Source organism: Carassius gibelio, chromosome B7, assembly GCF_023724105.1.
Source record: "Carassius gibelio isolate Cgi1373 ecotype wild population from Czech Republic chromosome B7, carGib1.2-hapl.c, whole genome shotgun sequence".
NCBI classification, from domain to species: Eukaryota; Metazoa; Chordata; class Actinopteri; order Cypriniformes; family Cyprinidae; genus Carassius; species Carassius gibelio.
This window is the reverse complement of record NC_068402.1, coordinates 733,450-761,376: the sequence shown is the minus strand read 5'-3', so window position 1 is coordinate 761,376 and position 27,927 is coordinate 733,450. Positions and strand designations below refer to the sequence as shown.

The 27,927-nt window shown below is 40.2% G+C and overlaps 1 protein-coding gene and 1 long non-coding RNA gene across 3 annotated transcripts in view; one reads left to right on the top strand and one right to left on the bottom strand.

The window, feature by feature from the left end:
• The window catches only part of LOC127962235 (basement membrane-specific heparan sulfate proteoglycan core protein-like), an 87,521-nt gene that overhangs the window by 23,750 nt on the left and 35,844 nt on the right, over positions 1-27,927 (top strand). For both annotated transcript variants that reach the window (XM_052561775.1, XM_052561776.1), the window contains one exon: positions 17,900-18,187. In XM_052561775.1, the coding sequence (XP_052417735.1) occupies positions 17,900-18,187 (288 nt within the window). The remainder of the gene's footprint in view (positions 1-17,899; positions 18,188-27,927) is intronic.
• The window catches only part of LOC127962297 (uncharacterized), a 315,639-nt gene that overhangs the window by 252,258 nt on the left and 35,454 nt on the right, over positions 1-27,927 (bottom strand). The window lies entirely within an intron of this gene.

The following is a 27,927-nucleotide window of genomic DNA, read 5'->3' as shown; positions in this document are numbered from 1 at the left end:
TAAGAACTTCATGAACTGTAAAACATGTATATGTTCACAATACTTTGTATTAACTGAATTACGTGTCCTTAATAACACAATAAAGTGTTACGTGTTAAACTCGTACAAAATAAAGTGTCTAGTGTCTTTTCATTTTCTCTTCTTCTTCTCACTGGAGAACTGGAGGTAAGTGTTACTAAGTTATTGAACATAGTCTTTAAGCTTGGAAGGTCTGATCACTTTTCTTCCAGACATTGTGATAGAAACCTTGCTTGAGTTTAAGCCTGTCACACTGTCTCTGGGTACTTCTGCAGTAACCCCTTAAGACAATTCCACCCTGGGCACTCAGTTCCTCTTGAAAGGAGTGATAGTGTGACTGCAGTTTCCTGTCTTTGCTTGTTTCCTCTCTGATGGCCTGGAGTCTTTGTTCCGCAATATGTACAGTATGTGCTGGACCATGTTTATGCTCTCAATCTCCATTTCTACTGAACCCTCTGATGCATGTTCAGGTAAGTATGTGCAGCTCAGCGTGTCAGCCAGCAACATGCTCTTCCCTGAAATGTACTTGACTTCAGTATCATGTCTCTGCAGCCTAAGTAACATTCTTTGCAGGTTTTTTGGGGTGTTCAGCAGGGGTTTTCTTACTATATTTTCCAATGGCTTTTGATCGGAATGTACATTGACTTTTCGCCCGTATGTATACTGATGAAATTTTTCCATACCGAAGACAATGGCCAAACATTCCTCATCTATTTGGGCATAACCCCTTTCTGTCTGAGTTAATGCCCAGCTTCCATAAGCAACTGGTGCCCCCCCTGAAGTAAAGCGGCCCCTAACCCAGTCTCTGATGGCACGTCCTGATTTTGCCAAGTTCGATGTGTTCCTAGGTCAACATATTTTGTTGACCCTGGAACAACATTTTACTCCAATAATATATTCTTAACCATATCACTACACCTAAACCTAACCTTAACCATGAGTAATCCCTAAAATCAGAGGAAATGAAAGATGAATGACACTGATGTTCAAGCACCAAACACGGATTTTAAGCGTAAACTTCACAAAATCTATAAACTGGTTCTTCAAATCTGATTGGTTAATCACGATGTTGTTCCAGGGTCAACAACGATGTTGTCCCAAGAACATGTTTCACTTGGTAAAATCAGGTTCTGCGTCTCTGATGTGTCACACTGAAGTGTCAGCGTTTCATCTGGGTTATAATATTTGAGAATCGGAGCTTTGGTGATGGCATCCTTGAGCCTTGTGAATGCTTACTCTTGCACAACTGACCATTCCCAGATACTGTCTTTATTGGTTAACTGGCTCAGTACCTCACAGCCATCTAACAGGTGATCAAAGAATTTCGAGAGATAGTTTACCATGCCCAGGAACCTTTGGACACCTTTAACATCTGTTGGACGTGGCATGTCTCTAACCGCTCGTGCCTTTTCAGTGTCGACTCTGAGCCCGTCAGCGGTAAGGAAATGTCCGATGTAGGGAACCTCGCTCCTTCTCAGTTGAAACTTTTCAGCTTTCAGTTTGATGTTTTTTTTCCTCTACATCTGTTTAGCAGTGCTCTCAGTTTGGTGTTGTGGTCCTGGTTTGCTCTTTCTAACGTCTCACCCTCTCCTGTGAGGAGGATGTCATCAGCGATTACATAGATACCTAGCAATCCTTCCAGAGTTTGGCTGAGCTTCCTCTGAAACACCTCTGGTGCTGGGCTGATACCCATTGGGATCCTCAGCCATCTGTATCTGCCATACGGTGTGGCAAATGTGGTCATGTAACTTGATTTCTCATCCAGGTTCACATCCCAAAGTCCATCCCTGACATCACACACAGTGAAGACTTTTGCCCTTGACAAGTCTGGCAGAATGTCGTCAATTGTCGGCAATGGAAAGTGATATCTTTTCAGAGCTCTGTTGAGTGGTCTTGGATGTATGGATGTCCTGAGGTTTCCTGATGGTTTCTTGACAATGACAAGTGGTCCACTGGTGTGATGATTCCTCTTCGTTGAAGATCACTCAGCTCTGCTTTGAGTGGTGCCATCATCGCACCAGGGACCCTTCTCTTTGGCCGTTTTACTGGAGTTACAGTAGTGTCTGCTTCTATCTTGTACACACCCTCCAGACATCCATCTCCCTGGAACACATCAGTCTTTTGTTATATTATCTATGCTCCACATTTCATCTTTCATCTCCTCAGTGACGATGCTATCCAGAGCCATGACGTTTTCATACTGGACTTTCACTAGATTCATGGCTTGCTACCCAGTAGCGTCACTGCAGTCCCTTCATCTAAAACCATGAATTGTAACTGGTACAGTTTTTTGTTTCTTGGATTCCGTAATGTAGTTATACATTTCCCCAATGGCTGCAGTGTGCTTTTATTGTACATCACCAGCACCTACTCAGTCTTTTCAATTTGTGTGGATGGGTTCAAAGGGTTTACAGGTATTATATTACAGCTGGCTCCACAATCTAACTGGAACTTCACCTGTTTATTCCCCGACACTGCGTTCACCGTCTCTACTGTTACACACAAGATGTCTTCATAACTCCCATCATCTGACTCTGTAATGTTATGCACTGTCTTTCCTGAATGTATTTTTGTTCTGCACATTGTGGCAAAATGATTATCTTTTCCACAGATTCTGCACTTTTTACCATATGCAGGACATTTCTTGTTTGTTTCTTTCGTGCATTTTCCCGCTAAATTTGCAGTTTACAGTGCTCTTACTTGTTTCTTTTTGCACGGCCTGTTTTACCGCGTGCACTTCCTCTGTTACTCGTCCTTCAATCGTTCTGTTGTTTTCCCGCTACAACTCTGTTGCTCTGAAGATTTGCACACATTTTTCCAAAGTCAAATCTTGCTCCTGCAGAAGCCTCTCTCTCAAAACTGAACTGTATATCAGTTCTATCGCGGATTAGAGAGATTTTGATCTGATCATAGGCCTGATTCCTGACAAAAAACCGGTACCTTTCAACCGTCGCGTTCACTTTTGGATTGCTATGATCAACCAAGGCATGTATTAAGCTGCTTACTGTCCGATCCGGAGATGATGCGGGAACCAGGGTCTCACATACTTCTCTTCCCGTCTCCCCAATGAGATAGCTGAACACTTTTAGCTTCACGGCTTCTCCAGCGTCCACCAAAGTGAGATCCATATACAGCATGAACTCTTCTTTTCACCTTTCCACATTTTCCATGATTTCGCTAGATTAGCTTAGTCCAGGCACAGGGATGGTGGTGGTCTCAGCCCCAGGGGATTCTCCATCCTCGCTGCGCCTGAGCTCTCTCGACCATATTTTTATTTTATTTTTTTTTACCCGCATCTCTCGTTATTCTAAATCTCTGTGCTTTTACTCTGTACAAAGCACCGCTGACACCATGTTTCATTCTATTCTTTATCTATAAATAGGATGGACGGTTAACGCCAATATAGTTGTGTACACTTGAGTTTATTCAACAACTATAAACCCGTCTGTGTGCTCAAAATGTAAATAACGGAAGTTCACAGGTGTTGCAACAACAACCATCCCAACACTTGTAATAGTTAATGGAGACCTAATAAAGGTTGAGCTGATGGTTGTGTGGTAATGTGTTCAGATCTGGCTGTGAACAACAAAATAATGCAGTGTGAAAACAATTACTGGAGACATTCTCTGTGAAACTTTTTAAGGACAAAAACAGCTTTAACAACTTGCTTGCACTGAAAGAGCAGGTAATTGTCTTAGAATGCATCTCTTTTTCTTCCTGTTTTGTGTCTCTGTGTAGAGTTGTATCTCCTCCCTCATCTCTTCTTGAACTGTGAAACACAGGAAGTGTCTGATTTAGAGACGCATCTCTGTTAAAACAGTCTGTTAATGTGTCAGTATGGGCTCCAGTGCACTGCCTCTCATCATCTGTGAGTATTTCATTATTTCCTTATATTAGACTCAGACTCGCCACATAACCTTAAAACTATATAAAATATAACAAGATAGTCACTACCTTTAAATATTGCCTGTAACTGCCTATGAATGAATGAAAAAGTGTATTTTGAATTAAAGAGAACTTAGAGAGTGTGGGCTGCTTTTGGTGCTTGGATTTGTGCTTCAATAAACACTAGAAAATCTGTATTTTTCTTTTCTCTATTTAAAATTAACTTACAATAGAGAAAGACTTCTTCCCTCAGGTAGATTGAATATATTTTCTTGCCTAGGATGCTCCTGATCAATAATCATGTTGTCTGCAGTCGCTCAAACTCATCTGCCGAAATGCAGACGTGAAGGGAATTGCTTTTGTTAAACCCTGTCTGAGCAAAATCAGTAAGTTTTAGTTCAATTGCATAATATTTACTTGCATTTTTGGGAAAAAGAATATTATCTCCAGTTCAAAATGACCTGAACACAACATGAGAGTTAAGTGGATGTTGTCAGCGTCAGACAGGAAGTTAGGCTGTGTGTTTCTCAAACACTTTGACCTAATGTGGTTTGGACTTCTGTTAAAGTGAAGAATCTGTGGTGTGAAACAATGATGACAAATGTTAATATTAGAATCAGAAAGAGTTTTATTTCCAAGTATTTTTTTCTTCCATTACAGAGAGTAAATACATAGTGCAGACATACATATAATTTAAGGTAATAAAAACATTAATTTACGGTGGCCGAGAGAGCTCAACACGCTGCAATTTAAGAAAACACATGCACATTGAAAAAACACCAGCAAAAAAAAAACAAAAAAAACATAAGAGCTAAACTAAGTGCTGCAAATCCTCACAACACACGCATATAACGAAACGCTCTGCAAATCCTTATAACACATGCAATTAACAAAAGCGCTGCGAATAGCACTGACCACAATGGAAATGTTTCAAGGAAACCTCAAAAAGTGTCGGACCAGGCTGGGATTTGTTTATCGTGCAGTGGCTACTGGTCAGTGGAGTTGTAAGTGATCTGAAAGGTGAGTTTTCTCCTTTTTTTTTAACAACATGATTCCTTTATATTTTGGATATAATTAGCCTGAATAAGCTGAATAATTACATGATTAAATGTAAAACGTTACTTAAGATGGCTAACTTTAATATCCTCAGCTAAATATAATTTCAAGGTTAGTGAAAATAAATTTGCAATGCTTCATTAATTGATTCTTAATTTGAATGTGTTGTGAAGTATTTGCAGCGCGTTTTGTTATATGCATGTGTTGTGATGATTTGCAACACTTGTGTTGTCAAACTGACGAAGATGTTTTCTTCATTTGCTGATGTTTTTTTCAATTTGCACGTGTTTTCTTAAGTTGCAGCGTGTTCAGCTTTCTCTGCCACTGTAATTAATAATAAAGAAAACAGACTATAAATTATGAATAACAATATATGTTTGAGAAACACACAGCCTCACTTCCTGTCTGATACTGACAACATCGACTTAACCCTCGTGTTGTTTTCAGGTAATTTTGAACTGGAAATAATTTGCCTTTCCAAAAACTGCAAGTTAATGTTGCAATTAGACTAAAATTTATAGCAGCATAAACCACAGATCATCAGGATTCAATCCTCACATCATGCACCTGCAGTGCTTCTGTGAAAGGACAAAAACAGATACTAGATACTATAAGTCTATAAAACAAATACAATAAATAGGATCACTCAAAATATATACTAGGCCATAATTTAATTAACAAATTAACAAAGGAATAAAAATACACACTGTGCAACAATTATAGGTTAAATGGTTAGTTCGCTCAATAATCAAAATTATGTCATTAATAACTCATGTCATGTCGTTCCAATCCCGTGAGACCTCGGTTCGTCTTCTGAACACAGTTTAAGATATTTTAGATTTAGTCCAAGATCTCTCAGTCCCTCCATTGAAGCTGTGTGTACGGTCTACTGTCCATGTGCAGAAAGGTAAGAAAAACATCTTCAAAGTAGTCCATGTGACATCAGAGGGGCAGTTAGAATTTACAATTCAACAGGGATGCGTTTAGTTGTATACTTAAAAAATGTGTATTGTATTGGCAAATGGACCAGACGATCCAGCGTTTTGGGAGCCTGAAACTTTTTTTTTTTTATTATTATTATTTTCATTTTTTTAAGGGGCCCCAGAGTGGATCAATCACAAAACAACATCCTCGAGTTTTCGTATGTATATCTGTACATTTTGTGAAACAATGTCATCATCCCATGCCCCGACCCTAGTCAGACAAAACTATGTCACGTGACAGTAACAACAACAATGATGGACTATATGCTTGTGTTCATGCGGCAGTAAGTCGTCTTTAGCATCATATTCTGTTGTGCTTTATGTCATCTTTACTGTTATCTTCTTTTGTTGTCCTTATGTCTTCAATGTCATCCTTTTCTGTCGTCTTCTGTCATCTTTACTACATACTACATAATATGAGGCACCTGGACATGATCACTTGCATTTTTTCTTAAAAAAGGAACGATTGAAGAGTGTCATTTTTGTTCATAAATGTAGTGGTTTGGCTGCTTTAAGAATAGTGTGCTGAGTGTGAGGTGGTTTTTCACGTAATTATAGGCACAGATGAGAGATTAGTTTCCTCGAGGCATTACAATGATGTGACCTGTTTGTGTGGGTCATGTATCTTTTTCACTCCTCTAGTAAAGTATGTTTTGTCATTTTTAAAGTTTTTTTAGACTAAATTAAATTATAAACATAGAACGTGGGAAACAAACTTAATTTGGATGAACTAATGTTTGGATTAATGTGATTGTTGTTGTATGAAATTGTATATTAGTTGGGTGCGTCCAGGCATTGTTTATGAGTATGAAAGTGTATTGCGCATGAGAGGTAAATTTCCTCTTATCTTTTAAATGAGAAAAGCAGGGATTTAATATCTGTCACTGCACGATGTCACTTTGAACGCCCTCAATTCTCTATTTTGTGTATACAGCTTGCCTTGGAGACGCAAAACCATTGTTTCTTGTTCCGGTGCCACCTGGTGGTTATTTGTGTCAGTAGTACACTGTTGATTTGCGTTGTTTGTGTATTGTGTCTCTATGTTAATAACTTATGTGTGATACATGTGTGTATTATTATATATTTTTTTGTAGCCTATTATAATTATTAGGCTTCATTTTCAAATTGATATGGTTTTAGGTGTTTGTTTGAATGTTTGTTACTGGGGATGGTTATGGTGGTTTGCAGCCATATCTCCCTGAAGCCCAAGACTGATCACCCACTGAAGCTGAGCAGGGTTGGTCAGTAGCGGGATGGGAGACTCCTGGAAAAGAAGGTGTTAGTGAGGCCAGCAGGGGGTGCTCCAGTAACCATGTGGTCTGTGTGGGTCCTAACTTCCCAGTGTAGTGATGGGGACACTATACAGTCAAAAATCACCGTCCTTCTGATGAGACTTTAAACTGAGGTCCTGACTCTCTGTGGTCATAAAAAATCCCAGGATGTCTTTCTAAAAGAGTAGAGGTGTGACCAATTGGCCCATTCACTTCTGAGCATCATGGCCTCCTAACAATCCCCAAACTACTGATTGGCTCAGTCTGTCTCTCCACCAGTAAGCTGGTGTGTGGTGGGTCTTCTGGTGCACTATGGCTGCCGTCACATCATCCAGGTGGATGCTGCACACTGGTGGTGGATGAGGAGATACCCCCTCATGATGTAGAGCAGGGGTTCCCAAACTTTTCCATTTCACGACCCACCTAGACAAGTTTAATCTGTCACGACCCACCAAAATATTTAAGCCTAATCTTACTTAAAAGTTTAATGACAAAATTAGTATTTAAGAAAAAATAACCTTTTTATTTCAGAGTACAACTGAAAAATTTAACTACTGATATTTAAGTTTTAATTTTTGTTTACCGACGTTAATATGTAGTGTCCATAAAAATGTGAAACAGGCTCACTCCAGTGAACTGTAATCTGTGCTGCTGCGTTTCGTTTCAGAAAATGCATTCATGATCCTTCCATGTGTGTCGGCGAGAACGGAGCACAATCCAACACTTTTTTTTAGAAAGGCATAAGAAGCCAAGCAGAACTATCTGAAATAGTTTAGAGATAAAAGTAATTGTCAAATAGGTAAAAAATTATACTAAACAGATTTGTCTCGTTTTAAACAAAAAACTGGATGACATTAAGTTCAGGCAGAAATGTATTTTTGCAATGTTTAAATAAATGTTCAGCAAGATTTCTGAATTTTGGCAAACTTTTCTCTAAACAGAGATACGTCAAGAAAATATTGCAAAGTTTTGCACATTTTGTCATGTGGAAATGTTTAAATCTTGTAGTGTTACAATTAACCGTGCGTTTGTGCCCTGTACATGTGAAATGTTTTTTACAAACCGTTTCCCGTATGAAAACCATGCAGAGTTCAAACGGATGATAGAAATTAATGAACGTGGCCTACTTGAAACAGTTTTTGGAACATTTGAATTTTTTTTGGGTGTATGCAATCTCATGCAGAATATGGTGTATTGAAGTGAGCAAGTTTTTTTTTTTTCTTTAATAATGCAGATCAATTGAAACTTTTAATGACATTGCTCTGAGACCTTCACTGTTATTGTCCGCCGGTTCCCGTCTCCTTCTCAAACCCACATAGTAAATGTCTTCTGGCCAAGATCCGGGCCACACAATGACTTCCCTCGTATTAAAGACTCAGGCCACACATGGGCCATTACCGGCCGGAATCTCAGCCAGTTAATCACCCTTAAATCAGCCAAAATAGGTTTTATTATTGGTGCCAATTCTCAGCCTTATGTAAACCAGAATGGCCAAATCTGAGCCACACCTGAGCCTTAATTAGCCCAGACCCAACCCAGACAGCAAGCAGTGTCGGCCCAGATCCAGCCCGAATGGATTTCACGCGGGCCAGATGTGGGCCTAAGCTGGGCCAACACTATATTACTGTCTGGGAATTTTAATATTTCATATTATTACCTTGTATATTACTATGATCGCAATCTTTCATTTTGTGACATGCTTTAATGTAGACACAATCTATGCCAATAAAGTACATTAAACTGAATAAAAAATCTGACTTAAAACCCACACATCATGTAACTGTGCGAATTGCATTGGTTTTTCTATTTATTTTTATAAAGAACAAATCAGCCAATAGTGAGTGTATACAGTCTGTAAGAGAAACGTAACAGATAGACACATGTAACTTAATGATAATAATGTATTACAGATGTGTCAAAAAGCAGTACCACAGTAGTCCAAATGACAATGCATTGCAGTTGCATTCCACTCTGGCAGAATATAATATTAGTGTGAGGAGCAGGGAATCATTTAAATTGTTAAACGCTATAAATACTATCGCGATCCACTCCGTCAAGGCGCGCGTTTCTAAACACGCATCACCGGAAACACGGCATATCGCAATCTCTGACAAAACCGGCGAGAGCCAATGAGCGTTTGATATCGCTGCCATAAAACTTGTTGTAAAACTTCTTAACGGCACATTTTTAAACTGTTGCTATAGCTACAGAGGAAGGAGATACATATCACCAATGAATGCGGTTTGAATCTGGATCTGTTCCTCACACCAAGCATCACATGGATACTGTCATGTCCACTGTCTGATCACCCCGTTCTTTGGTGTGTGGGTGTGTTTCTGTTTATGTCTGCGTTTCGTATGCACATGGTGTTTTGTTTTGATCGTTCGTCTTGCACCTATCTTTGGCGTTCCTCCCTTCCCCTCATCACCACAGTTTCCGCTTCTAATTGTTTGACTCCGCTCACCTGAATTCAATGTCTGTTCATCTCTTGCTCTATTTATTCCCGTCTGTCGCACCTATCGGTGCCAGATCGTTGTTCGTCAATAATCCCCGAGTAACCACCTTGTCTGATCCTGTCGAGCCTTGTTCTGTCGTGCCACTGTTTGCTGCTATTTGTTTTGTTTGTTTTTCTATTTTTCCACTCCCTTATTTCCTAGACCGGGCACCGGCATTTTTCAGAAGGGTTTTGTTTGCACTGTCGCTGACTCTCTCGTGGCTTCCTCCCCTCTCCGCTCTCATCGCGTCCGCGCCGTTGGGCGCCCCCTGCCGGGTGTTTTTGCAAGGACACTGAAGTCTCTCATTTTTCTGTTGGACATTCTTCCTTATTTCCCGGCCTGTTTATGTTCATTGGAGGAAGTTTTTTCTTTTTTTTGAATAAATTGGTCCCACACAGTAACCTGCATCTGTGTCCAGTTGTGTTCCTGACAGAACGATCTGGCCAAGATGGACACAGCAGGTACAGACTCTGTCAGAACCGCAGTCACCCAGCAGGGTGCTCTTTTGGGCCAACATGAAGCCAGACTCACGAATACCACAAGGGAGGTGGAGTTTTTAGCCAACCAAGTGGCTGAGCTGACCAGCCGGATCCAAGAGCTGCAACGAGAGGCTGCTCAGGGTGGTGCAGTTCACCACCTTTCTCGCCATGAGCCCGAGCCCCGATGCAATAACCCACCGCCCTATGATGGGGACCCCAATTCCTGCCGGGCCTTCTTGTCCCAGTGCTCTGTGGTGTTTGCCTTGCAGCCACGCACGTACGCACTTGAGATGTCCAAAGTGGCTTTTGTTTTGACTCTTCTGACCGGCAAGGCCAGAGACTGGGGAACCTCCGTCTGGGAGACTAAAGCTCCCTGTTGTGCTTCTTTTAAAGATTTCCGCCAGGAGATGGAGAGACTATTTGACCGCTCTGCAAGAGGTCAGGAAGCCGCTGACCAGCTAGCATGGCTCCGTCAGGCGGGTCGCTCAGTGACGGACTATGCCATTCATTTTAAGACGCTTGCAGCGACCTGTGATTGGAATGAGGGGGCCTGTCGAGCTATGTTCCGTGCTGGGCTAGAGGATGACATCCAGGATGAGCTGGCCACTCAGGACCTGCCACGTGACTTTGATGATCTTGTTAACATGGCGTTGCGGATCGAGGGTCGCCTTTACCGCCGTCGTCAGCGCCTGGCAGTTCGTGTACCCTGGAGGACTGAGGAGTCGTCATCTGTCTCCCCCACGGAAACCACTGAGCCTGAGTCTATGCAGGTGGGGCGTCTTCGGCTCACTCCTCAACAAAAGCAGCAACGCCTCGCTCTGGGACTATGTCTGTATTGTGGCAAATCAGGTCACTTCGCAGTGGGCTGTCCACTAAAAGTCAAGGCTCACCAGTAAAGAGGGGGATCCTGGTGAGCGCTACCCCTTTATTACATTCCCCCTCCTCTCGCACTCTCCTTCCTGTCTCTCTTCAGTTTGGTGATGTCCTTAACTCCTGTACAGCACTGGTTGACTCGGGAGCTGAGGGCAACTTTATGGACCTCTCTCTAGCCACCCGTTGGGGAATTCCTTCTATTCCTCTTCCCGAACCTATTCCTGCCCGTTCATTGAATGGCACTTTAATAACCACTGTCTCCTATGCCACTCCCCCTGTCAATCTTACAGTCTCGGGCAATCACCGTGAGGTGACCACGCTGTACCTTCTTGAATCCCCGAGTGCTCCCATAGTTCTGTGGCACCCGTGGTTGGTGCAACATGGCCCTCACGTGGATTGGTCCAACAACTCTGTCCTGTCTTGGAGTAAGTTTTGTCTCGCGTCGTGTCTGGGTGCTGCCTCTTTTCCTGTGTCTGTGTGTCCTGTCTTGCAGGTGGAGGCGGCGGATTTAAAGGGGGTCCCGGTGGAGTACCACGACCTGTGCCAGGTGTTTAGTAAGTCCCGGGCCACCTCCTTACCTCCACATCGCCCTTATGATTGTGCCATTGAGCTCCTCCCAGGCACTTCTCCGCCCAAGGGTCACTTGTTTTCCCTTTCAGGTCCTGAAAGAGAGGCCATGGACAAATATATTAATGAATCCCTCAAAGCCGGCCTCATCCGACCCTCTTCATCTCCTGCAGGTGCTGGGTTCTTCTTTGTCAAGAAGAAGGATGGCTCCTTGCGTCCTTGTATAGATTATCGAGGCCTGAATGACATCACTATTAAAAACAGGTACCCCTTGCCTCTTATGTCATCTGCCTTTGAGTTATTGCAGGGAGCCAAGGTCTTCACCAAGCTAGACCTTCGGAATGCCTATCACCTTATTCGCATACGTGAGGGGGATGAGTGGAAGACAGCTTTCAACACACCCACGGGACACTTTGAGTACCGGGTCCTACCATTCGGTCTGACCAATGCCCCAGCTGTCTTCCAGGCCCTGGTTAATGACGTGTTGAGAGACATGGTGAATCGCTTTGTCTTCGTGTATCTTGATGATATCTTGATATTTTCCCCATCTTTGCAGGTACACACTCAGCAGGTGTTACAACGGCTGCTGGAGAACCAGCTCTATGTTAAGGCGGAGAAGTGCGTCTTCCACGCCCAGTCGGTTCCATTCCTGGGGTTCGTTGTTTCTGCGGGGGAGATCAAAGCCGACCCCTGTAAGGTAAGGGCCGTTGCCGAGTGGCCAGCTCCTGACTCTCGTAAAGCTCTGCAGCGGTTCCTGGGATTCGCCAACTTCTATCGGCGGTTCATCCGGAACTTCGGTCAGATTGCTGCACCTTTAACGGCACTCACCTCTCCCAAGGTACCGTTCAAGTGGAATACTGGGGCACAGGAGGCCTTTGATAGATTAAAGTCCCGTTTTATCTCTGCTCCTGTCTTGTCTATTCCAGACCCTGAACGTCAATTCATTGTTGAGGTGGATGCCTCCGATGTCGGAGTGGGCGCGGTCCTATCTCAGCGGTCGCACGAGGATGGAAAGGTGCATCCCTGCGCCTTCTTCTCTCACCGCCTGAGTCCCCCAGAACGGAATTACGACATAGGTAATCGGGAGTTGTTGGCAGTCAGACTGGCTTTGAGGGAGTGGCGTCACTGGTTGGAGGGCGCGGCTCAGCCCTTCCTGGTCTGGACGGATCACAAAAACCTTGAGTATGTCCGTTCGGCCAGGAGGCTGACCTCCCGACAGGCTCGCTGGGCCCTCTTCTTTGGCCGGTTCAATTTCACACTGTCCTACAGGCCCGGGTCAAAGAATGTTAAGCCCGATGCTCTTTCTCGTCTCTTCGAGGCTCCTGGGGGAGGGGAGTCAGCAGACACTATCTTGCCCAAAGGGGTGGTGGTGGCATCCCTCTCTTGGGACATCGAGAGACGAGTAAAGGGGGCCCTACTTAAGGGGCCTATGCCGAAGGGGGGCCCAGTGGGTAGTCTGTTTGTTCCCACCAAGTTGCGCTCTGAAGTCATCCAGTGGGGTCACTCATCCAGGCTAGTCTGTCATCCAGGAGTCCGGAGGTCGCTGGCTGCCATCCGTCAGCGATTCTGGTGGCCATCCATGGCCAAGGATGTCAGGCAGTTTGTGGCTGCCTGCTCGGTGTGCACTCAGAACAAGACTTCCAATGCTCCTCCCGTTGGTCTGCTCCACCCATTGCCCATCCCTTCCCGCCCCTGGTCACATTTGGCCCTTGATTTTGTCACTGGCCTTCCAGAATCCAAGGGTAACACCGTCATTCTTACGGTGGTGGACCGTTTCTCTAAAGCGGCCCATTTCATTCCCCTTCCCAAGCTCCCCTCGGCCAAAGAGACTGCTCAGGTGATGGTTGATCATGTATTCCGGATTCATGGCCTTCCGGTCAACGTGGTCTCTGATAGGGGTCCCCAGTTTGTCTCTCGGTTTTGGAGGGAGTTCTGTCGGCAGATCGGGGCCTCTACGAGTCTGTCTTCAGGATTCCATCCCCAGACCAACGGGCAGTCCGAGCGGGCAAACCAGGATTTGGAACGTACTCTTCGCTGCCTGGCATCCCACAATCCCGGCTCCTGGTGTCAACAGCTGTCCTGGGTAGAATACGCCCATAACTCCCTTCCTGTTTCTGCCACAGGTATGTCCCCATTCCAGTGTTCTGTCGGTTATCAACCTCCCTTGTTTCCCACACAGGAACCCGAGGCTGCGGTCCCGTCTGCGGGCGGCCTTGGCCCAGGCTAATAGGCGGACTAAAGCAGCGGCCGACCGTCGCCGAACTCCTGCTCCCCGCTATGTGTGTGGTCAAAGGGTATGGCTCTCCACCAAGGACCTGCCTCTCAGGGTAGCCTCACGCAAGTTGGCACCCAGGTTCATTGGCCCATACCGGATCACGAAGGTCCTGAGTCCGGCGGCGGTGCAGCTCAAGCTCCCTACCACGCTTGGTCGGGTGCACCCTGTTTTCAATGTTTCCTGGGTTAAACCTGTGTTCTACTCCCCTCTTGTTCCATCTGCCCCAACCCCCCCTCCCCCCCGTCTAGTGGATGGCTACCCGGTCTATACGGTGCGGAAGTTGCTAGATGTCCGACGTAGGGGTCGGGGCTTTCAATATCTTGTGGACTGGGAGGGCTATGGCCCAGAGGAGAGGAGCTGGGTCCCGGCCCGGGACATCTTGGATCGGACACTTGTCGAGGACTTCTACCGGCGACAAGGTGAGCCCCTTCCTGCGGCGCCTGGTGGCGTCCGTCGGAGGGGGGGTACTGTCATGTCCACTGTCTGATCACCCCGTTCTTTGGTGTGTGGGTGTGTTTCCGTTTATGTCTGCGTTTCGTATGCACATGGTGTTTTGTTTTGATCGTTCGTCTTGCACCTATCTTTGGCGTTCCTCCCTTCCCCTCATCACCACAGTTTCCGCTTCTAATTGTTTGACTCCGCTCACCTGAATTCAATGTCTGTTCATCTCTTGCTCTATTTATTCCCGTCTGTCGCACCTATCGGTGCCAGATCGTTGTTCGTCAATAATCCCCGAGTAACCACCTTGTCTGATCCTGTCGAGCCTTGTTCTGTCGTGCCACTGTTTGCTGCTATTTGTTTTGTTTGTTTTTCTATTTTTCCACTCCCTTATTTCCTAGACCGGGCACCGGCATTTTTCAGAAGGGTTTTGTTTGCACTGTCGCTGACTCTCTCGTGGCTTCCTCCCCTCTCCGCTCTCATCGCGGCCGCGCCGTTGGGCGCCCCCTGCCGGGTGTTTTTGCAAGGACACTGAAGTCTCTCATTTTTCTGTTGGACATTCTTCCTTATTTCCCGGCCTGTTTATGTTCATTGGAGGAAGTTTTTTCTTTTTTTTGAATAAATTGGTCCCACACAGTAACCTGCATCTGTGTCCAGTTGTGTTCCTGACAGATACAGGATTTAAATAAAAATAAAATACTTTCATGATCATTTTATTTAAAGCTTGTGCATGACAGCATACTGATAAAAATGAGGTGCCCCCACTCTCTATTATAGATCAGTGTGTGTCCCACAGTAAAACAAATACATTACATTACATGATAACGGTTAAATACTCTCTCTCTTTCTCTTTCTTTTCATGTAAGGATTCCAAAATTATTTGTTCCAATAATAATAATATAAAATTATTATTAAGTGCAGTTAAATGCACGTGCCTGATTTTCTTAATATTTAAATGATAATGTTTTATTCTGTTTTGACTTGCCAATTCACAGACTTCATTTTAACAATACTACACTTCATTAAAATGTATATGATCTTTTAACCATTATCATGCAATACTGTATTTATCTTTTTTATCATGGGTCACATAATATGCTGCCAGATCTTAGCCTGATTTGGGTCACATATCACCGGACTAATCTGGGCCACACTCCCCCCACCAGCAATCGTCCTTCATGTTGTTTGCTGGATCCCCGCCGTGCCGTCATTGGCACACATGGCCCAGCTCTGGCTGAAAGGGTACATGCCATTGCTGACAGGAGGCCATCAGTGCCAGCTTGAGTCTACATTTGGGCCAAGTCCGTTTGCTATGTGGGATTATGTTGAATGAATGGAAATGCTTCATATCTGTGTTTCTTCTGTTTTTAGTGCTGATGTCCTTCATCCACGCTGGACTCACTCAAGGTACTGGAGCCTGTCATAGGTCATTTGTGCAAGCGTCTTATTACGTTTTAAAGATAAGTGTGAGTCTAGCGAGTGTAAAAATAACGACTGTATCATGTTGCGTCTGTAGTCATGAAATAATGTATAACATCATTACCAATCAAAACGCACGTTTATTTAAATGGAATGTGTGGAGTTTTTACACCGATCTCACAGTAATTTGTACATATTTTACTAGGTGTCTTATTCACTTGAATGAACACAACTAGCCCCACCACTAAACCTACCACTCACAGAAATCATGCTAAATTATGATTTATAGAGCATATACATTTTATGAGCATGTGTGTTCATTGTGATTGAACCCATGGTCGCTTGATTACATGATTACAAATAAAAGAGTACAAAAAAATATATATTAAAGCGTCCTGTTACCGATAGGGGCACAATTGTAGTATACGCTCTGATGGGTCTTATTTTCATTCAATTAAGAATGTTGTGCAGTTCAGGGTTAATTTTAGATGCTAAATTATGGATAAATAAATAAAGTTCCCCTGTCACAGTATAATTTTTTAAGGGTATCCAAGTCCATGTAACAGTGTGCACTTTAACACAAACAACAGATAATGAACTGAGAAAACAGAGAAACTGGAGTTTATAACAAAGAAAAAGATGAACAGATGTGATGATCAAAGGAAATGAAACAAAACCAATTTAAAAGTCCATGAGGAAAACTTAGTTAAGCCTAACTCAAAGAGAGTTTTTTAATACTGTCTCAACATAAAGCTAAATGAGTCATCGAGTGATCGTTGCAGTCATCTAGGGGATATAGATGAAATATCATGTTATTTTATTAAAGAATTGAAGATAGACTGTACATCAAAGGATAAATAGAAAAATAAAATAAAATAAACCTATTCAAAAATATATTATTTTTATGCAAAATCAAATACCAAATATGTAAAGTATATAAAAAACTTCTGTTAAATAATTAAATGTAAATGTAGATGCTTTATTGAAACCTCGGACTGAAAACAGTCTCATCTATCGGCCAGAAAGGGGAACTGATCAATAATGCTTTAATAACTTTCTCATTTCAAAATACAATTGAAAAAAACAAAGAAATTAATAAAACATTTTACATTTATTTCAACTTTTATTATAACATATCTATTTTTAATCATAATGGCATCACTATCAGCTACATCAGATTTTCAGTTCAGAGTCTGTTTTCTTCTGTTCCCAGGTTTCTCCAGATCTTCACTGACTGTGACTCCAGACGAAACAGTATTCACTGGAGAGACAGTCACTCTGACCTGTGTGACTGAGTCTGATTACAGTGACTGGAGATATGAGTGGTATAAAAACAGTGTAAAATTAAAAATGTCTGATCATTACACTGTAAACGGAGACACTCTCACTATCAGAGGAGTAATTACATCTGATCAGGATTATTACACATGTGGAGGACGGAGAGATGGAGGATCAGTCTCATCACGATCAAACACTGTTCATCTCTCAGTGAAGGGTGAGTTTAATATCATTGTCCTCCTGAACTCTCTCTAGGTAACACTACAGTAAAGATATCAATAATAATGTACTAACACTTGAATTAATACTTACTTCAACGTGAACTCACGATTAGTGATGGCATGAGCAAATTATTAATCAATCAAGAGCATCTTTGACTGAAATCATGTGGATTCATGAAGAACACAGTCTTAACTACATGTTAGCACATGTTTGATCGTTAATGCATCAATGTTTTGGGGTTAACTAAAAGGAATAGGAAATATTATGACTAAATCAATTTAAACAATTTAATACTGTCATAATTTAAATGATTGACATCTCGAAAAAGAGAGAGAGAGAGACAAGAAAATACACACCACTCACAGGTTTACACTTGTGACACAACAATTAGCTTCTAACACGTAACACACAGTATTTCAACTTTTATGTGTATATGTAGTCAAAGTGAAATCATATGTTTCTAATATTAACTGTATTTTTATGAGAAGATTCATGAATGTTTCTGTTCTGGTGTCTTTATTGCTAGATTCATATGAATTTGTTTTATAAAACCTTCATAACATTTTGTGATAGTCACTCTGCACTGCAAACTCACGTCTTGTGTGTCGTGTTTTGAGTCACATTTTGTCTTTCTTCCCAGATTCCCCCAGATCTTCACTGACTGTGACTCCAGACAGTCCTGTATTCACTGGAGAGACAGTCACTCTGACCTGTGTGATTGAGACTCACAGTAACTGGAGATATGAGTGGTATAAAGACACAGACAGTGTAATGTTACAGACGTCTGATCGTTACACTGTAGACAGAGACACTCTCACTATCAGAGGAGTAACTACATCTGATCAGGGTCAGTACTGGTGTAGAGGACAGAGAGATCAGAGACCAAACTCATCTCAATCAAGCTCTGTTGTTTATCTCTCAGTGAAAGGTGAGTAGAATATCACTGTCCTCATAAACTCACTTCACTACATGAACACACACTGTGTCCAACATTTCAGCTCAACAACAAAAATGGTTATATTGCAAATTTAATTCAAACTGAATGTTTGATCCAGCTTTGGAGAAAGGTCTCTGTGGTTGTGTTTGATAATTACACATTGCATATTTGATCAAATGTAGTCAGTCTATGGAGAAACTGTATTCTGTTCACAGTTCACACACTATAATCTACAGACACAGTGAGGCTCGTACAGATGTGTGTTGTGCTGAACCAAACACCTCAATCTGAACACAGATTTAAAACACGATCATACACTTACTGACTTTATAAATAGTGACAGAGGAAAACTGGCCATACTCTACACAACTCTACACAGAAACAAGTGCCTTGTTGCAGGAGACACTTGACAAATGAAAATAAGATGTTCTTAAATCTGCTGAAACTATCAGTCATGTTTGTTATTCTCCGATTGAGTGTTCTGCGGATGTTCATGTGACACAGCGTGAAACCAGACTTCTTTTCCCTCAATGGAAAGCATCTTCACACTGTCTGAATCGTTTCTTGTCCCCTATATAGTGCACTACGTGCCATTCACCGCAGTGATGCATGGTTCAATGTATAAACAACCCACACCTGAAGAATGTTTTCAACTAAGCCGCCGGCAACCCGGACCGCAAAAAAAGAAAAAGAAAATATTGTACCTGACCCGCTTCCTGACCCACACTTTTTAAAAGTAGTAAATGCGTCGCCCCCTTAATTTAATTACTTAACTAGGCTATAGCCTACAGGATAATAAGTGTTATGACCGCACACATAAGGCTTGCCTCAAAGAAATTGTTAAAGTAATGATTATGAATGTGTCAAGGAGACATTTAATTGTTTAGTAATAAACTGGTGTTTTCTGTGTCGCTGCAAAGATGAAGTTATCGATGCGGAGAGAAATGCACATTTCATATGGATTACATAATCAGAGATAGCATATTTATTTTGGTTTGAATATTTTTGTTTAAAAGTAGACATTTCAAGCTTTCTGTAATATATTGCCTATATTTCTTTTTAAATCCACCGACTAAAAGATTAAGACACTACCTGACCCAAAATATCACCCAAAGTTTCTACAGCTTTTTTCTTAGATATTTCAGAATCAGGAAGAATGACTGATGCAAACTTGTTCCTGCAGTCGGTAAAGCGATATGAAGTGTGATGTACGGCATGATAAATACTCGTCACTTCTGCTGCTGAAACTTTGTCAGCCTGTAGGTCATTTGGTTTATTGTAAAACGATTGCACTGATTTGCATGTTTCTAGATGATGTGCTTTTTTTCTGTGGTACTCACATGCACCATGTCGCTTCACGACGTATTCTCCTCCATGTCCCACAGAAAAAAAAAACTGCTTTTGATTAAATTCAAAAAGCTCTCTCTGCTTTGCCATGTACAGGTCTTAACCAAGAGTATGTCACGGTCCATTCACTATTAAAAGTGCATTTTCTCTTTATCATGGCCATGGCTGCTAAACCTGACCGAACAGTGCTCGCTCTACAATTTTAAATTGTTGACGATGTTGAGGAGGCGTTCGTGCACCAGTCAACAGCTTGATTGACGTGCGACTCAGCCTATCGACTAACGCTTTTTTTGCTCTCCTCTGAACTAATGGACATAAGTTAACAGTACGCCTATGGACGTATCCGTGTATTTATTAGGCAGGGTCGAATAAACAAATGGGGACAATTTGCGTGAGGCGGGACAAAGGGTAAAATTGCTGTACAGTACAATGTAAAGCGGGACAGGTGTTCACTCTATTCGCGCCAGTTATTCAGCCAATAAAGTGTAGGTCTATGTATTTCTAAATTGTGTCTAGTACTATATAAATTACAAAGGTTTAATTGGCATCTTTATTTCAAATGACCTGACCGGCCACGACCCGAGTATCATTTAAAATATTTTTGATAGAAGTGAGAGACTGTACGTTTTGAATAATTATTTCTTGTAAATGTGAATTGTGTCTTTGTACACTAACTTATAATGTTAAGAATAACATATTCATACTAAAATCCCCAAAACTTTAAGATGATGAACACAAAGACCAAGTACAAACTGTAGCTAAATTCAGTTCAGAATGCAGTTGTCAGTTCAGTAAATAAGCTTTGTGTGTAAACAGTGTTGAGCACTGAACTAGTTTGATAGAAGCACAGTATAGTGATGCAGTGTACTCTGTTTAAAAGCTTCATCTCAACAATGAATGTCTCTCTGATGATGACAGCTCTCTGAACAACTGGCCCAAGAGTTTCTACACAACACACTGTAAATTAAGTTTATGATACTGTAAGAAGAAAAGTAAAATCCAGAAAATGCAGTGATTTAATGTGAAACGGCTAAATTTATCAAATTAAATTAATTTTACTCAACTCTATCATCTGGTCTGTCACAACTATTATTATTAAAGTTCATTACACATTAGAAAATTGTTGTGTGGACAAAGAATAAATGTTAAAATGTTTAGTTGTTTATGTATTTTTATGTATTGTTTGTTTGTTTGATTTGATTTTGAGACAGATATATTAGTATTTAATGTTGGGATTGAACAGTTTCTGTTGAGTTTTGTGGTTACAGTTGTGCTGTCAACATGATCGTAACATCACAGTTTACACAACATTTTACAACTTAGTTTGTCTTGACAAGGTTTTTTTTCACTAGTTCATTAATTCAGTTGCAGATACACAAAGTATTTGAGCAGTGTTTTGTTTAATTTTATATTAAGAAATATAATTAGTTTGATCTAAAATGTAAAATGTTCACAGTGATAATGTGATGTAAACATTAATGTGAATATTAGTTTTAGAACTCAAATTTAAATAGGTTAGAGCCATTTACAGTGTAATTTATTTATTTATTTTTTAATGCACATACATAAATATAGAGACCAATAAAGTGAACTCAAGACTGCATTACTGTACACTCACAGATAAACCGAAGCCGACTCTGACTGTAAAACCCCAGAGTTCAGTGTTCACTGGAGACACAGTTACTCTGAGCTGTGATGTGGGACAGTTAACTGGATGGACAATTCACTGGAGAAAAGACTCAAACCCTGAATCCACGACTGATGCAACTAAAACAATCAAGTCTGTGAGAGACTCTGATGAAGGAGAATACAGGTGCAGAGCACGACGAGGAAACTACTACAGCGAGTTCAGTAATACAGTTAAGATTACAGTAACAGGTCAGTGCTATTTTACTTTCTGTACATTTATAATGGAAGACAACGAGATGCGTTTGTTATAAAACATGATAAATACTGTCATACATTAACAATGTGTTGTCAGTTAAACTACATGTCAAATAAAATAATAATAATTGTGGTATCACAGATCATCTGAAATGTTTTCAGACGTGTGAAGTGTGTTTTTTGCTCGTTTCACAGTGAGACCCAAACCTGTAGTTGGTGTTGATCCTGATAGACGTGTGTTCAGAGGAGAGACGGTCACTCTCACATGTGACATACAGCAGACAGGAGTCTGGCAGTACAGCTGGTATAAAGACAACAAACAAGATTACAGCGCAGGACGAGACCAGAACTATAAAATCCCATCTGTGGATCCGTCTCATAGTGGTGTGTACAGCTGTAGAGGAACTCAGACACAAGCAGCAACACACACACAGATGAGTGACGGAGTTACACTGACAGTATCAGGTGAGGCTCTTCATTTCTCAGTGTATGTTTGTAGCTCAGATCTTTCCTCACACTCCTCTGTAAGAATCACATCTGTCTGTCTTTATAAGAGGACTGAATCAATTCACTTTCAGTCGTGATTCTGTTCAGATGCAGAACTGTGTCAGATGTTTCTTTACAGGACAGATGCTGTGATCAGTGATCAGTGATTGTTTTAGAGCTGAATGCAGTTATTATTGCACACAGATCATTTACTCGGCCTCATGTGCTTCCAAACCCAGAAGACTCTGGTTAGTCTTTGAAACACATAGAATTAAGAAACCTAACCTGACCTAACCTGAGAGGTTTCTGTTCCTCCATTAAAAGTTCAGGAAACCAAAACTCAGAAGATCCAAAAACATGTGAAGATGTGAATAAAAGTCTGAATTACAATTTGTTTATCATATAAAATGATCATATTTATTCTCAAGTCTTGGATTAAACTCCTAGATTCATATGGATTTACTTTATAACATCTTTATGACATTTTGACATTTTATCAGATATGAGTGGTATAAAGACACAGACAGTGTAATGTTACAGACGTCTGATGGTTACACTGTAAACGGAGACACTCTCACTATCAGAGGAGTAATTACATCTGATCAGGGTCAGTACTGGTGTAGAGGACGGAGAGATCAGTCTCATCTCAATCAAACTCTGTTTCTCTCAGTGAAGGGTGAGTTTAATTTCACTGTCCTCATGAACTCACTTCTAATATTTCAGCTCAACAACAAAAATGGTTATATTGCAAATTTAATTCAAACTGAATGTTTGATCCAGCTTTGGAGAAAGGTCTCTGTGGTTGTGTTTGATAATTACACATTCCATATTTGATCAAATGTAGTCAGTCTATGGAGAAACTGTATTCTGTTCACAGTTCACACACTATAATCTACAGACACAGTGAGGCTCGTACAGATGTGTGTTGTGCTGAACCAAACACCTCAATCTGAACACAGATTTAAAACATGATCATACACTTACTGACTTTATAAATAGTGACAGAGGAAAACTGTATGGAGGTATTTTTAGAGAATAGCCAAACATGTTTCAGTAAATTTAAGAGATCAGAGTTTGGCGTCTATCAGCAGGAGAAAAAGAGAGAGAGAGAAAAAAAAACCTGAAGTGGACAGCGTCCAGTGTTGTGCCTGAACGCGTTCATTGAACGATAGGTCATGAACTCTTTCATATTTTGGGCGAATGTGAACTGAACGTGCTGTATTACTGCCTGATGAACGTTACTGTCAACTCGTTCATTCTGGTGTCTGTGAACGGCACGCTCTCTCAGGTCAACTTCGTTCAATAGTGTGCCAGATTTCTATAGAGCCTTTCAGGCGAAAACCCGGCTAAAACACACCGTAAATGGGTCTTAATATGTAGCGGAAAAACACCCAATCTGGCGTGACGCGTCATCAAAAAAAAAAAAAAAAAAGCATGGAGGCGACAGCAGCATGTAGCAAGAAGGCGTATGATCATTTAAAATAATTTTATGATGTTTATGACAAGGTCGGTGAGAATGGGAGACAAAGCATTAAAGCAACAAGGGGAAGTGCTGTCCCCTCAATGCTAATGTAAACCCTCGTTGGATAAGGATTCAAAATTTGATATGAAGATGAAATCTGACACATAGCTTCACTGTTAAACTTGATAGAATAATTGCTGTCTGTGATTCTATATTAGTGATGGGTCGTTCACGAAGGTGAACGACGGGAGCTGGCTCACGTATCTGAAGAGCCGACTCTATTTAAAAAAAATATATATAGCCTATAGAAATTAAATAATTATGTAACAATGAAATAATGGATGCATTTTATTTTAATTAAAATAAATGACTAATTCAAAGAACAAAAAAAAAAATATATATATATATATATATATATATATATATATATATATTTCGACTGTCTGATCAGCCTCACATTCTGTTCCTGTCAATCATACACAAGGTCTCAACCAATTATACGGCATGAGGGAGGGGCCGAGCCATCACACACACACACACACACACATGCTGAGTCCCAATTCGCCTACTTATACTACGACCTAAAAGTATGTACTTTTTTTGTGAGGGAAAAGTACATACTTTTGAGTGTGTAGCAAAAGAGTATGCACGCTCTGGGACATACTTCGATGACGTCATGCAATGTGAACGACAACGTGATTGACTAGTTACGCACACCACAACTGTTAACGTTTCATTCATTCTTTATGTCCAATAAAATTTTATTTAATATTCCCATCATTTTTTCTCATCGTTTTTTTTCACAATACATTTTACTATGTGTGCTTCTACCAAGTTGAGGAGTGAGGAAGCAGGGCTGCGTCGTCGTAGAACCAAACGCAGGTCGTTTGTGAGGCAGCTGGTTCTGACGTTCATGTGCAATGTGTGTAACGAAATAAAATATAACTTTAATTAGGGTTAAACATTTGAATTATTACACTTAAAAGCTGAGGGCTCATCTCCGCTGCTGCACCCGGCTGCCATGTTTACATCACCGCAAAGCCATCGCAAAGCTCCTCCCTCCCGTACTCAATGGGTTGTGGGCAATATTAGCACTTAGAGTGTGCATTGATCTGCACTTCAAATTCTAACCGGAAATAGTAGACCATCCGGGTATCTTTGGAATACTATTTTCAACATACTACGATTTGGGACGTACTAATTCTAGTTTCGCATACTATTTAGGACGGATAGTATGCGAATTGGGACTCAGCAACAGTGTCAAACTCGGAGGAGATGAGAGGAAAACACAACAGCTTTTGAAAACAAAACAAAAGCAGGAAAATGAGTCGGAAGCACAGCCGCCTTTTTAAATAATTTTAATGATCATTAGCCCCTCGAAAGTAAGGCAGCTTGCATTTCTGAATGCAAATCTCTCATAAAATAAAAATATGATCAGCAATGTGTTTGTGTTTTCATGCTAGTTATACAAAACATAACTAGTGAGATAGTTCATGCTGACTATATAACATGCCAAAAAAGAGGGACCAGTTTAATCCAGTTATTTATTTTTCTTTAATATGCGTTCTATTATGTTGTTCAGATTCAGATTGTATTTGTTTTGTAATGTTGTTTCTATACATTCAAAAGTTGTAATTTAAATGCAAATGTTTAATAGTATTCTTTTTTCATAACAAATCAATGCATTTTTAAAGAAATTGTGAGAAATTGTGAGTATGATTTCATTTAATAATTTAATTAGAATTGTTTTCACACCTATCATAGTCAAAACATTATTGTTTTTTAAAGAGCCGTTTGTGAGCCAAAAGAGCCGGCTCTTTTCAGTGAGTTGAGTCAAACGAGCCGGCTCACGAAAAAGAGCCGAAATGCCCATCACTATTCTATATGGGCTGTGCCTGTGGCAATAATTGTGAAAAATAATAGCTCGCAGCAACAAACGTAAAAAAAAGAACTATGAACTAGTTCATTTTTGGAACTGTGAACTTATAGTGAACTTAGTTCAAAATTTTGTAGTTTGAACTATGATCTGAACTAGTTCATTCAAGTGAACTTTCCCAACACTGACAGCGGCAAACAATAAAGGTATGTTTTCTTTCTTTCTTTTTCTGACATCACTCACCGTTATACTGTATTAAAAGTTTGTTAAATATTAAACGAGTTAAGCTCCAACCCTGATAAAACTCACCTGAGGCATGCTAGTAATCCTAATTGAGTTAGCTGCTAGAGGAGCGTTTGATGAGGGTTAAAGCTAAACTCCCTGCTTCAACTCACAAAGAGACTTTATAAAAGATTTTTAACCCTTTCATTAAATAAATTATTATTAGAGTGCCATATACAAAATGATTGGATATATTTAACATATTAACAAAAGTACAGAATAACAGTGAGTGATTTCAGAAAAATAAAGGTTTATTGGTATTTGCTGCTGTCAGGTCTGGAAGATGCTTGCAGCTCGTGAAAGTTTTTATTATTATTTTATTCAGGTGCAAACTGCACTTAAACACTGTATATTTCACTGTATATTTTAGCTGTATATTTTACGGTAAATGGATGTATTATTACACTATTTTAATTTAAAATATTGTTACTGTATTGTCAGTGTTAGTACTGTTCAATTTTTTTTTTTTACCTGTATAAAACGATCCAAATGCAATACAGCAGTGCAAACCTTTTTTTTAACAATCCCAACCAAATAAAAATCACAATAACTCATTAGCATTTGTCCTGATGATATTATTTTTAATTGTTGAACATTTTATCATTTCATCATTTACTCGCTCTTGTGTTATTCCAAACCTGCATGACTTTCTTCTGTGTATCACAATATATATATATATATATATATATATATATATATATATATATATATATATATATATATATATATATATATATATATTCCTCAAGAAAGTATCTGAAAGTCTTCAGGAGTGTAATGTGTCTCAATAATGTGTTTGTGTCTCTGTTTGTCAGGTTCAGGTCAGATTTCTGTCTTCAAAATCCTCAGTTTTCTTCTGGCAGCTTGTCCGTATCTGCTGTCGACAGTCGTGCTGCTGTTCAAATGTTACAGAGCGAGAGGTAACACTTCTGTCTGATCCGTCTCTCTCCATCTCACTCACTTTTACCAATGATTCACATTCACTGACAGACAGCCCTTTACTCTTCCTCTCTTTATCTGTTATACATCAGTATTTACAACAGACGGTGCTCATTCATAAGTGTGTGTGTGTGTGTGTGTGTGTGTGTGTGTGTGTGTGTGTGTGTGTGTGTGTGTGTGTGTGTGTGTGTGTGTGTGTCACAGTTACATCTACTGAAGATCAAAGCCAGTACGCTGTAACAGAGGAACAAACTTCAATCTGATTTCATCCATTCTTCAAACCGCGTGCAGAGTCTCAGACTGAAGGAAACTCACAAGACTAACACATACACATTCACACTCACACACACACACAGATAATTTAGTGTTTCTGATTCTCCTGGGGCCTCACGTATGCAACTTTACGTAGATTTCATCCGAAATGTTATTTATCATATGATTTCAATTATTTTTTATATTGTATTACAGTAGTTTTATTTGTTTATTATTTTTAATATTTTTTATATTATGTTATCATATGATTTTATCCTATATATCATCCTAAATTAGGGAACAAACAAAACTGTTAATAAAATCAATCCATTTTACTTCAGTTGATCAGTTCTTCTACAGACCCACGGATGAGAAATGTTCAAACTAATGGCATTTCAGCCCAGAGATGATTTATTCAGTTTTAACCTGATTGTCAATAAACGCTGAGATAGAGACATCAATAATATCTGATATATGAACATTTTATTGAATGTGAGGAACATATTCATTATGACACTTTAAGTGAACAGACCTCCAGAGATAAGACGGAGCAGACTTTGTTTCAGATAAAACTAACAACAGTTATGTGATGACAAATTACATCTTCACATGTTTTTAATTGATGATGCTTTTTTGTGCTTTTTTTATTTTTATTTTTATTAATAATAACCTTCTATATGTCTTCTGTCATCTGATTTGTATCATACTTTTTTTAACAAATAAAAGGGCTTTATACATTTACTGGATTGAAATAACTTTACCTGTTTATCCAAACATAATTGTATTTTATTTTCTCAGTAATTATTGTATTGTACTGCATTACATGTTTTGAAACTAAAGAGCTGTAATATAAAGTATTAAATCTCATCTTACTAAGACATTGAAAGACAGAGTGACTGATATTTATATCATTTAATGTAAGTTTCTGTTAGACTGTTATAAAGATCTCATTGTCTATTTATTATCATTATTATTAGTACTTTATTTCACTGTATACAAATATAGACTCTGTATGCTGTGTACTTCTGTTATGTATATTTGTGTTAAATGTTCATTTAAACGTTGCAATACTTTTTTTGTTTTGTTTACCAAGCCAATAAAGCTGCTTCTTTCTTATAACTGGTGTCTTTATTCACTGCTCTGGGCTGTAATTTATAATAAGAGAACAGTGAAAACATTTTAAAGAGAAAATTAAGTGTTGTC